The 13170-nt window shown below is 39.6% G+C and overlaps 1 protein-coding gene across 2 annotated transcripts in view; it reads right to left on the reverse strand.

Moving 5' to 3' along the window:
* Nucleotides 1–6745: 6745 nt before the first annotated feature.
* Nucleotides 6746–13170, reverse strand: part of LOC116055878 (protein bicaudal C homolog 1) — a 71748-nt gene continuing 65323 nt past the window's right edge. For both annotated transcript variants that reach the window (XM_035992131.1, XM_031307929.2), the window contains exons 20-21: nt 11694–11793; nt 6746–9882 (exon numbers count right to left, since the gene is read on the reverse strand). In XM_035992131.1, coding sequence (XP_035848024.1) covers nt 9755–9882; nt 11694–11793 — 228 coding nt within the window. In that variant the 3' untranslated portion in view covers nt 6746–9754. The remainder of the gene's footprint in view (nt 9883–11693; nt 11794–13170) is intronic.

Genomic DNA, 13170 nt, shown 5'->3' on the forward strand with positions numbered 1-13170 from the left:
TCCCAGAACAGGATTGCCAAAGCATAAAAGGTCAAGTGCACATTCAGGCAAATTGTGGCTAAAAACACTGAAGGCTGCTCATACCACTATTTGGCCATGCCGAAGTAATTTCTGATCATCACGGAGTCATGTTCATTCTTATATTTCCTACAGCTGTATTTTTCCTTTCCATTCTCCATAGGAGCATCAGAGAGAGGCGATGTCGCTTTCTCTTTCTTTTTGTCTCTCTCAGTGTTACACAAGGTGCCCTGAGGAGACAGAGTGTTTATCTATTCAGCGGACAAAGAATTCTGCAGCTGTGCCTATGGGACCCCTGAGTCATGCTGTTCAAAACTGCCGCACTGTAGGCTACACTGTGAATTATAGGAGGGAAGCCCCCCTAATTCATCTCTGTGTGAGGCACACTGACACAGCATCATCATCACCACTGAAGTTGGAACAGAGGGAGAGTGAGCATTACACAAGTGACCATTTTTATATCACAATTTATCATGATAATTTGTAGATACAGTAAACTAGTTGGCGAGCATTTTCATGCACATTGGAGGATTTAAAAAATGGGGTTATGGCGGACCGAGCAGGCAAATTAAAATCCTGGTAAGCTCATTATAACTGTGGCATTCAAATTCAGTAGAAAACATATTAGACGCACCACTGAAGTGCCTGAATTTATTCCACACTCAGTTTTCATGAGGGCAATGCTGCATCTGGCTGAAATTTCCGGCCTGGGAAATACAACTCATTATAAATGAAGGTCAGCATGCAGATCAGTCTCTGCAAACACAGAGCCATCTGTGTCTGAGAAGAAGATGCTGCTGAATTCACTATTAAAAGATGAAAATGATCTATAATTATTTAATAAAGTTATTTGTGTAGGAAAGTTATACATAGCATTATGCTTTAATATGTTTATGCATGTCTTACCAACTGCCCCTGTGCTGTTTAAGATGGCTTGATTACTAAAGAGCTTTGCAATGATACCCACAGATTAACACAGCAACTGTTTGAATGACTGTTTCCACTATAATTGCATAAACCGGTGAGTAATCTCATCAAAAGTCTATGGGCAGTCATGCAAAACACAAACAAAAAGAACTAGAGCTCAGCTAATTGACAAAAAAAGAAGAAGCTCATTGTTATGTACGCCATCATCTATTACTCTTTGTCACCCTTTCTCCCCATTTTCCCGCTCCGCCTGCTGCGCTTATCTGGTACGGTAGAGGAGGAGGAGTTGGAGGAAGAGGCTGCCCGATTCTTGAGGGTTTCTTCTCATTCTACCATCCATCCGTTCTCCTTTCCATCCCTATCTCCACCCACCCGTATCCCCTGCAGCGAGAGTCATCATGCGTTAGCGTCAGTGTTTCCAGTAGAGCTGCAGGAGGACGTGGGAGAGCGACACCGTGTCCCTGTAACACACACCCAGCCAAGTTCATCCCCTCCCCCCTTCTCCATCTTCACCCACATCCTTCCTCTTTTCCTCTTCACCCCTTTTACCTTTTTCCTCTTCACATTCACTTCCCCCTGTACCATCTTATCTCCTTTTCTCTTCTGACACTTTTTCTACATTCTCTCTGTTGTTACTCTAGATCTCATAAACTGTCATAAAATTACTCAGTTTGCATTTGTGTGTGCATGTACACTATATGTCATAGTGTACCCTGTATTGGCAGTCCACTCTGATTTGCTCATTCTGCTGTGCCTCAAGCTCACGTGGACACACAGTGACAGATGGGGAAATAGCAGGGAGAGAGGTGTAGTAAGAGTCGGAGAAAACAGGCCATATAGTTTGATTAGACGGATGAAGAAAAATCATATTTACAAAAAAATACAAAAGAAATATATTATAAATATATTTACTCTCCTACATCTTCCTCTTTCTCTCGCACACCCAACCACACACACACACACACACACACACACACACACACACACACACACACACCCTATGGTCACTAGACATCACTTCTCATTTAAAAGGTCAGTTATGAGCCATTATATGGAGCACAGGCCACAACATTTTACGTTAGCAGAGAACAATATCAAGTCTCCAGGGTTAAATGTGTGTGTGTGTGTGTGTGTGTGTGTGTGTGTGTGTCACAGCGTACCACAAACACATTTGTCTGAGGGAAGCAAATTAAGCGTGTCATTGATTTGCAGTGTGAGCTCTGGCCTTAGCGTATAGCTGCAGTTTGATTGATAACGGCCATGTGTGTCTCCAAATGAAATCCCAGTTTATCTGAGCATTTCAAGAATGAAACGCCTTCACCTTCCATCCCTGTTGTTACAGTACAATCTAATAAATAATGAAATTCATTGTTAGACAGCATGCAATAACAAGCCTACACTTTTAATCAGGAGAGACTAATTAAAAGCAGGGATGTTATTAACCATATCAATTTAAATGACAGAGGGTGCACAATATATGAAAAGCTTAAAAGGATTGTTTATTTTAAATTTTATATATATATATATATATATATATATATATATATATATATATATATATATATATATATATATATATATATGTTAATTAGTGAACTTTAAAGGTGCTGATAGGTGGGTTTCGTTACCTTTGGACAAAGCAAGGCTAGCTGTGTCCCTCTGTTGCAAGTCTTATGCTAAGCTAAGCAGCTTCTGGCTCTCACTTTATATTTAGCATACAGACATATAAGTGATATAATTTCCACATCCATCTCTTGGCAACAAAGCGAATAGGCCAGAGGAGTGTAGACAGATTCGGATGGATATGACCTGGCGGGGGATACCTGGGGATCTCATGGATGGACTCAAAGCTGTGACACTGTCTGAGTCTGGCTCTAATGAAATCTGGAGGTGAAGGTTGGTCACATCTGTCAGATACTGAAATGACAGATGGAGGTGGAGGTTGGTCACGTCTGTCAGATACTGAAATGACAGCTGACAGCAGCCCAAAGAGGTTAAGTTTATACATTCTGACAGCAACTGTGGCATTTTTAGGAGGAAAAAAATAGTGGGGCAACAACTTTAGTTTGGACAGATGCAAAACCAGAAAATAACACAATTTTACAATTAGACATAATGCACTAGTTCACATTTCTCACACTGGAAATACTGATGATAATCAGAATGGGCACATACCTGTTCTCCTCCACATGCTGTTCTGCTCCATTCTATGTGCTGTCAGTTTGTCTAGCTGTTAGCTATGTTTTTTTCTGCCTAGCAAGCATCATTTTATCATGTTTGTTCTGCTGCTTTTGGATATCCTCTCTGAACTCAAGATCCTGAAAGCCTGTTCTTGACCAGGTTAACAATAAACTTTGGCGTACCATCCCCGGTAAATAACACACACCAGAAGTAAAAAAAAACCCTGTCTTATCTGACAAGCTAGCAGTTAGCCAGAACCTCGTTGATTTATAGTTAATAGTTTGGTTTGACGTTATAACAATATCCCATGGCTGGGGGGCACCGAGGTGTTTTAAATCATTTGTTTTTTCTTCAAAAGGCAAACTTTCATATTTGTGCTGTAGAAGATTATTCATTCATTATTCATGGTGACTGAATAACTTCTGACAGGTAGGTGCAAATGATGACAACTTGGCAAACAGCCAATCAAATTGCAGCAGGGTGTTTCTGTAGAGCCCACATGCTTTGATTATGGGTTTGTATCTTTTTTACAGTCAATGGTTCGTACCAAAGACTGTAAATATTAATATTAAAGCTATAGTGTGTAGTTTCTGTCGCCCCCATGAGGAATTCTAAGTAATGACAACAAAACTGTCACATGATACAAGCCATACGTGATTGCGCACGTGCCCTCACCCCTCCTCCAAGCAGTTGCTAGTAGCCAAGGAGGACACAGAGGATTAAAAAAACATGATAGACTCTTCAGAAGAGGTAATTATCTTCACTCTAGTTTCTGCGTGGGAAAGTCACCGGACGACACAATCTTCTGAACATAGCCATACTGAGAAATACAGAGAGAGTTGTGCTGAGCTGATTATTATCATTATTATGATTATACCTCTCCCCCAACTCTCACCTCTCGAGCCAAAAGCATTTAAAACACCATTTTAAAACTATTATATCAGCCACATACCTTAAATTGTATGAGAATGATAAATAACAGCAGCAACCGAGGATGTTTTATGTCATGACCATAGACTGTATGGTCATGAATTAACTGTATGCAGAACTATAACAATTAATAGGCCTAAGTTACACTAAAGCCATATTTTTTTTTCTGCTGCCAGCAAGTGGGGCTTTTTCTGGCACCTGTAGTAGAGATGAATAGGCCAAAAACCCTCAGCCAGCTGATTAAGTTGGAGGTGGGAAAAGTAAAAGCATAAAAAAGGGCGAATAAGGTTATTTAAAGTAGGATTCCTGATTGAACTCAGCTTCATTTGGGGCTGGCCCACCATTTCCCTTTTTAGGAAAATACTGTATGCCTGTAATGCTATAACCAAAATAGCAATAATAATGATCTGGGTTATCCTGAAAAAGAAAATGTAGGCCTATACAATTGCATTACTGCACAATCGCATACTGAAATAATATTACTAAATGCACTAAGATTTGCAGATATGCAAACAATAATCTGTTTTAGTGAGATTTATGTCATTTTGCATGAACAAGGAGAAAAAAAACAGGTAGACAGACACAATGAGCCAGACTTAGACACTGTGAGCATATTGTCCACTGGATAAGAGCCAGGTATGGTGAGGTAGCAACCAAGTCACAGCTCTTCTCATTTACACATTTCCTGCAAAGGCAAGCTGCTCATGAGAACAATATGTGATGCTGTGGTCTTCAAGTGGGGAGGCCGCCAGGATGCAGAATACATGCATGGTTGGGTAGCCGTAAAAAGCCCATAGCTTCTTTTCTCTGCAATTTAGCTGTATTTTACTCTGCCCATCTCTCACAATAGAACATGAAATTCAAATTAGTCATGCTGGGCACTGAAATGATAGCCAGCTGTGCCTTACACATAAGTGAGGCAAAGAGAGACTTTGATATTTGTGATTTAATGGCTTTTCTCTAGAGACATAAAGTTTGAAGCGTGTGGGATTGTTTATGGGGTAACAAGTAAGTGCATTTGTTCCTGTGAAAGCTATAGACCTACTTTAAGATAAAACAATTTTCTGAGTAAGGGATGAAAAACAAGAGATTTTATTACATCTCAGATCTATTTATCATATGAAAAATTGGCCACTCTAATAAATGTTTTCTAAACATCCTTTCCTACACACCACCACCAAGCACCTCAGGATAACATACCAGTATGTACATCCTATTCAGTGTTGTGGTGTTAACATGAAGGCGTTCTGTTTTCTTTGTGGAAAATAATGACAGAGGATGAGAGAGTGAGTGAGTCACAAGCTGCCACAGAACATAGTTCAGTGGCACCACCTGTTTCTTGTAAGGGCTCATTTGCGTTGAATAAGAGGTTCTCCCTCGCTCTTTCCATTCGCCATCTGAACATTCATTTGCTGCACTAAACAGAGAGGCCTGTGGATGAGGTTTGGAGCAGTTTATAATGATCATAAATTAAATGGAAAATAAAACCCCACCAGTTAATTATAATGTTATTTAATAATTTCTAAACATGTAATAATCTGTTGCTGAGTAACCACTGTCCATGGTTTTTTAGAGAAGTGAGTCGTATCAAGTGGCAACACTGCCTCCTTGAGGCTTTCAATAAGACTGCCTCAGAACAGAATTTAGCAGAAAAAAAACAATGCTTCAAGCCAAGTGTTGTCTATTCTTTACAGTCAATGGTCTCATTCTCTAATTTTGCTGAGCTGCTCATAATAAATAACAGATATGGTCATGGCATGCTACAGCCAGGCGACACAGTGCAGTCTGTGACCTCATTAAACATGATTTTCAAATCTGAACTCTTCACCTGACTAGCGACTTTGAGTCCTTGAAAAGCGCTATACAAATTAAATGCATTATTATTAATTCATCACTGGATAATACGACCTGGATAATGCCTGAAAAAACAAAAGAGGAAACTCTTTCCTTCCCTTTGAAACTGAATACAACAACTGTGCAAAAAATCTTTGATGCACTTCTTTAAAAAGGTCCAGTGGCCTGGTAGACAGGACAGATGGACAGTAATTTCAGAGCCCAAGACTTGAGACTGAGCTTAAAATGTATTTGTTCTCGTGCATTACAGTAGGTTATATTGACTCTGCCAGAATCTCCATCAGTCGCAGCAGATTCATTCTGTAAGATTAAGCAGATCCTGGCTATGCGGATTAGGCCTCATGTAGGCATACACCATAACCACATGGCATGGGATTCTTAACCTGCAGAGAATGCATGTGGTTTTCATTACATTTATCTGGGAGGCTTTCAAACAAAGAAGATAAAGTGAATGTAGGATGTGACTAAATAATTCTAAGACTAATTCTTTATGGCTACATAATTTGTCAGTATTTTTTGGCATATATATTTAGAATGTACTGATTTCATAATACAACATTAAAAAAACACTGGATACAGCAGGGGCTTCAGTGTATCTGTGCAGCCATTTTAACACTTTTTGTGAGCTGCTTATCTGCTGTATGTGAACATTTTGGTTGTATCAAGGTTACAGCATCTAAGCTTGGATTTTCTGAAAGCTTAGAGCTGCCATCATCTTCCTTCCATTTGAGACTATGGAGAAGACACTTGGGACGATTATAGACACTGATGTTTTGTTGTCTTGAGTGTCAGTCTTCATTTGTGTGATATGCAGAAAATAAAACCAAAAAGGGACTTTGTTTGCATACATTTATTACCTTCATAATATTTGAATGTTTGAACTAACATTTTAGTTTTTGCCTGCTTGATGGTTTCTCCAAAAAAAGTCCTGTTTATATCTGTACTACAATACAGTTAGAAGAACAATAGCATCAACAGATGCCACAGGGAACAGAGCTTTGGCCACATGGTAATGCTCATACACAAATTGTTTTCTGGAACTTTATGCATAATTGTACCTTTCTCACACAAAAACAATGGTTGCAAAAGATGAAAAAGTTGTACAAAGGTTATGCATTACATACTTCCCTTAGTGGTTTACATTTATTATAAATGTACCATTTGATTGCAGTACTAAGACTCCTTCAAATAAATCCCTTTGGGAACAACAATATGACTAATACAACAAATCAAAGACATAATTGTGAACCTATTCCATCAAGGGCAAAGACTAGACAAGCTGGCAGTAAACTTTTTGACTTGAGTCCCTTCACTAATCCGTAATAAATCTGCAATAACATGCATTAATATTTTTTTAAACAACATTCACTTGACAAGACAAGAACCTCTACTGCCCTCCGAGCAAACACATCCGAACAAGGTGAAGGATGAAAACAAATGTCTGCAAGGCAGGAACACGAGTCACAGCACTGGGAGAATCAGTGCTCAACAGTTTCAATGTAGTACCATGATGGGTTTCATCTCAGGATAAAGAATCCCTTTCTATATTAGCTTTTCTCCCTCTTCATTTCTTTTCTTAAGACTTCCAAGGGGGAAAAAGACCATTACCTGGTTGGCGTCGGCAACCGTGTCAGAATATTATTTAGTATAGTATTATTTACTTGACAACCACATTGAGAATGGCTCAAATCAGATGCAAGGGAGGGTGGAAAGTGGTTAAATATGAACATGATAAACAACTAATCACCTTAAAGGGAATCACTGCGAATCGAAGAGAGGTGACAAATTATCGACTTCTCTCTGTTTGAGATTATATGAGGACTGCTGTGTTTCTGTCATAGTTACATTTGGCAAGATAAATGTTCATGCACTCGACAGTGATCATTTCTCAGAAGCATCCTGAACATACCTAATAGATTATTTTAAACACTGTGCTCTCATTTAATTCAAGATAAGAAATTATTCAGTCTAAGCTTTTATACTTCTTGTACTCAAATATAAACACATTTTCCCAAAATTATATTTTACAAAGAGGCACTTAATTGCACTGGATACAAAGTGCTCAGGACCTTGAAAGATGGATCGGTTTATACTGTAGACTAAATCTTAACATTACACAAAATAACACTTGAGTTATGCAAAGTTAATGAACTGTTGAATGAAGGATGTTTTCCTTTTCAAAAACACATGACTGAACATAATACAGGAGCCCAGAACAAACACAAGCTTTGATGATAAACTCTGCTGCTGCATGCATAATCCTGCTACTTCATTAAACACTGCTTAACCAGGTTTCCTGGACATTAGATTGCACGACTGATACTAGAAAAATCCAGATTTGTATTTGTTTTCATGTTCAATCTCACAGTCCTTCTGATGACTTTGGTTCCTTATTTGTCTCTCATATGAAACCAGCTTGGCTGTGAATATACTGGTTCTTTGTTTGATGCACCTCCTTTCTGGAGAGTAAGGTCAGACCAAAATATTATTGTTCTTAACGAAATATCTCCCTGCTGAAAAACTAGTTATGTACATTGGCACTTTTCGCTACAAAAGGCATAGCCTTGCTCTTTTATGTCTTTCCTTGCTCTAAATGAACAGCCAGTGAAATGAAGACAAGAAAACACCGTTCTAGCATAGAACAGTTCTAGCATAGCAACTCATGTTGCGGATACGCGGAGGAGTCCTTTGTGAGATTTTCGGCACACAGAAGGGGCCACTGGGAGGCCAACACTGACAAATAACAGATGAGACAAAAGACCATGTACTATAAACAAACAGAGAAGGAAAACCACAGAAAGATGCCTGTTGAAACAATCAGAGAGAGGCCTTTAAAGCTTAGCCTAACTGCCTCATGTCTCTGCTGCTGTCTAATGGCACAGCCATATTACGGCTCCACAGATAAAATGGCAGGGAAAAAAGTAAAGGATACTAATAATCTAATTACAAAATCATAGAAACTCATTCATGAATGTATAAAAAATACAAATGTAAACTGATTACCGTTAAACATCCCACCCATTCCCCTAAAATGGTAATAAAAACTAAAAAATAAAATCATAATGCATAATGAGTACAAAATATTTGATTTTTTTTGTCTAGAAATCACAAACAATGACCTTGGAGGAATGTCCACCAATCAAAACACTTAAAGCAGCCAAAGGTCAAAGGCCACAATGATACTTTCCTTTGGTATATATGTTAAAGTTAATTAAGTCACCACTTTGGCGTGCTGACGTATTTTGCACCTCATTTGGTGGCGCCCTAAACTCACTGGTAAGTGCTTACATTTGGTTTGGTACAAAATGCATCTGTGCTTTTAGGTCAATAAAAAAATGCATAGTTATTATTTCAATCTAAGGAATTAGGCTCTCACAGGCAAAAGTCTAGTATTATTAAAGTGCATGTCACTGATACAACAGCATTATACAACTGCAAGTAGTATCAATGTGTAAAATGATTGTACTAATCATTCTGCCTGTTCCCTTGAAAGAAAAGTGGACAGAACTACTGGACAGTACCCTTCATCAGAACCACAACAACAAACCTTCATATATAAATGCTCCAGATAGACTCAAGGGCTTTATAAAGAGTGAACACTGAACATCATGTATCTGAGAAATCCCTTTTTTGTTCTTGGCACTTCAGGTAAAACTATGGCTTTTTTAATATATATATTTATACTATATGGCAACAACAACATTTGGAACAGTCTTAATTCAGCTGAAGCTGAAAGAGGGTAAACAACCAGTGAAACCTGGGCTGCTGAGGCACAGAAAGACACTGGAGGCTGGTCTCCATGATGGACGGTTCTGGGATGGATGGCCTGGAGGTCTGGAGGCGCCTACCATCGCCCACTGACGCTGGCCATGTCTGCGTGAAACTGGCGGGAGAGGCGGCCGCTCGCTCCCCCTTCCAGGAAGGAGGACCTGATAGGTGGCTCAAATAGCTTCCTCCGGTTCTTATTTAGTTCTGTATTAAAAAAAAAAAAAAAAAAAAAAAAGAGCACCACAAATCAGCAGTAGCAAAGGTGATACAAACATGGTTTTTCAACTTTTCCTAGTGTTGCTGTAGGAGCTGTAGTAAATCAAGGTAAAGGAATAAACAACCAAAGAGTATGTTGGTATTGCTTGCCAGACCATCTACACACTGCGGAGCGGAGGAGGGTCTGGCTACTCAACACAGCATTCTGGGATCGGAGAAAAACGTGCTCTGGTTTATTGGCATTTCTTTAAACCAATCACAATTGTCATGGGCGGTGTTAAGCTCCACATGGAGCCGCTGCAAAATAGTCACGTGAGAGAAAACTCAGATTGGACAGATAGTCTAGCTAGCTGTCTCAATATACCCTGCAGAGCTCTGAGGAGCAGTTAACCATAGTCCTCATAAATCCACCAGAATTTAAAATTCCAACACAAAGAAAGCGGAAGGAAACGGAAATCGACGAAAATACATGCATCCGGCGGAATTTTCTGCGGCACCGGAGCAATCCCGAAAGTGAATGTCAAGGATTTAGACTAAGAGTATATTAACATTTCTTTTTAGCCGCCATTGATCAACAATGACAAGAAAATTGGATTCAAATAACTACAGGATTGCTCAGATCAACAAAAGTCCTCTTTGTGTCCAGCTGGGTTTTACACAGCAGCTTGGAAGAAATCATTTTATAAAAATGTCACGTCATGGCATCTCTGAGTTATTATATGATAGCCGCGTTCGGTCGCTGCCAAAATAAAGCTTCAGTTTGATTACTGGAGACAGGCAGCTAGCTCCAGCAGCTCTTTTTACTGGCAGACCAGCAGGAAGTTAAAACCTGGATTGCCTTGAGTGGCATTGTATCTCTTTATAATGAGAGGCAAAAACACAGACAGACAAAGAGACAGACAGAGACATGCACGTTCCTGGTTTGGAGCCCTAGAGTCCGTTAGTGGAGATGAAAGTTGGCCTTGGATCCCTCTGCTTCCCTAATAATCACAGTACCGGCCTCGCCATTTCCCCTTCTTGCTCTTACTGTCAACCCTGGCTCTGTATGGTCTGAAGATTCTGAACTGAATATCCAAGACATGAAGCTTGTGATCCCAACATGAGCATGATTAACTTACACAGCCCAACAACTCCAGCTATTACAATGTCCAAAATATGACTTCAGTAATGAAGTGTGACACCCAAAACATTCACATCAGATCCAGTGCAACAACAGAGTCTACATCAGCTTTAGGGAGGCAGCTGGAGTAACTGGAGAAATACCAAAACACTCATCCGATAAGAATGTGCCTTAATCCCATTTACTCCTGCCGGTGCAAATTACGGCAACATGTTTTCTTGTATCTTTACAAGATAAATTAGTTACAACATCTCTCTTGTACTTCTCTGCTAGTTTGCCAATAATAAGGGCCACCTATAGTTTTCAAATCTAGTGGTTGGCAGTGTTAATATGACCTCTGTCAGTTGGAGTACACTTTTTGCCTTCCGCACAGCTGGGCTCCACTCAGGCTTGTTGCAAGGACAGACAAACTAGCAAACATTAATGAAACACATGAGCCAATTTATGTGAACTGCCATCAGCAGTAGCTGGCAGGATAATGGCTCCAGCTGGTATCAGTGATTATCAGCACTGAAAAAGACCAACTTGAGACAGAGTTGGCCATATGCAGGCATTTCTGTACTGTATCTTACCTTATTTAATGTTTTTTTTTGTTGTTGTCAATTTTGGTTTTGCCAGACAGGGACGAGGAGCGACATGAAAGAGAAAATGTAATAAACACATGCTCTTCCATTTGTACCTGAGATGGCAAGCAGCATTTTCCTGCGGGCTCCAAAGGTGGTGATACCTAGTTCTTTCAGGTCCTGGTCTGTTAGAGTCAGGAATGTCTGGAGGTCAATCTGAAAGCAGCAACAGTTGATTTAACACTTTTATTACAACAATTCAGCAACTTCTTCTAGTAGGAAACCTTCAACCATAAACTAAATAAACCAAAAAGCTTTTGCTTTTTCAATTTTTCCAAGAACATAAATATAGGCCATCCTCCAACCCATATGTTTGAACAGCATAGAAGCAGCAAAAGCTTCCCTCACATGTATCTTATTTTCTCCCGACTTTTATCTCGTTACATATACGATATGGGAACTGAATTTAAAAAGACACTTTAATGCAACTTACTGCACTGAGGAAGTTTAAGAGTTCAAGAGGGCAATGCACTGAAGCCAGAGACATCTTTCCATTTGCAGCTCAAAGCTTTAGTTTAGCCATGCTAGCTGCAACGCTTTAAGCTAATGCTAATATGCTCATAGTGACCATGCTAACATGCTTATATTTAGCACATGGCATCGTTTTGTCATTGGTTACATGCCACTTTGCAACACAGTAATACAACAGAGACCTTATTTATTGATATTGATTGATTTCAATATCGATAGATCCAACACCAAAGATTTTTTTGTACCTTAAAATAATGTTTCCAAAAATGAGATATAAGAATAATGGTAATGGTATGGTAATGGTATGGACAATTCCGCTTCCAACCTGTAGGGGGACCGAAGAGGAAAAGTGCTTTGGTGTTGCTTTAAGGTTAGCCTACTATAAAGGTGCTGGTTGACAAGTAGCTAATGCTTGGTCTATAACCAGTGTAGCCAACTTAGCGACTTTGTTGTTAGATTTAACGACTTTTCAGACCCCCTTAGCGACTTTTTTTTCAAAAAAGCGACTAGCGTCTGAAAAGTCGCTAAATCTAGCAACAAAGTCGTGTCTAGCGGGCACGCAAGTTATTTCTCTCCTGTGGCTGCCAAAACATTCTCCTCTCTCTTCTGTTCTGTGAATCACTGAGGAGCAGCCCCTCCTCCCCTCTCTCTTCATGTGCAGCAGCATTGAGCACACTGCACAGGCAGGTAGAAAGGGGAGAAGGGACAGGGTGCGGGGGCCGATGTAGGTACGAGAAAGAAGACTCCGCTGAGCTGGCCTGGCCCTGGGCAAGCCAGCCTTCTTTGAGAATTCTTTATTGATCTTTTTCCCTCCCTTTGTAGAATTTCTTTTATTTACTTCAAAGATAGGATACCTTAATAATTATTAAGGTAAAATAAATTGCTGTATTGAATTTGTGATTATTTGGCTAAAGATTTCTATTTCTTTCTATCTACCTTGCTGACACAACCACTAAGCTTTATGCAAATGAGTGTGTAATGACATCACAAATATGCAAATGAGTGTATGATGTCATCTAGCTACTTTCAGCGACTTTTGGAGCTGGTGCTAGCTACTTTCAT

Source organism: Sander lucioperca, chromosome 15, assembly GCF_008315115.2.
Source record: "Sander lucioperca isolate FBNREF2018 chromosome 15, SLUC_FBN_1.2, whole genome shotgun sequence".
Classification (NCBI taxonomy): Eukaryota; Metazoa; Chordata; class Actinopteri; order Perciformes; family Percidae; genus Sander; species Sander lucioperca.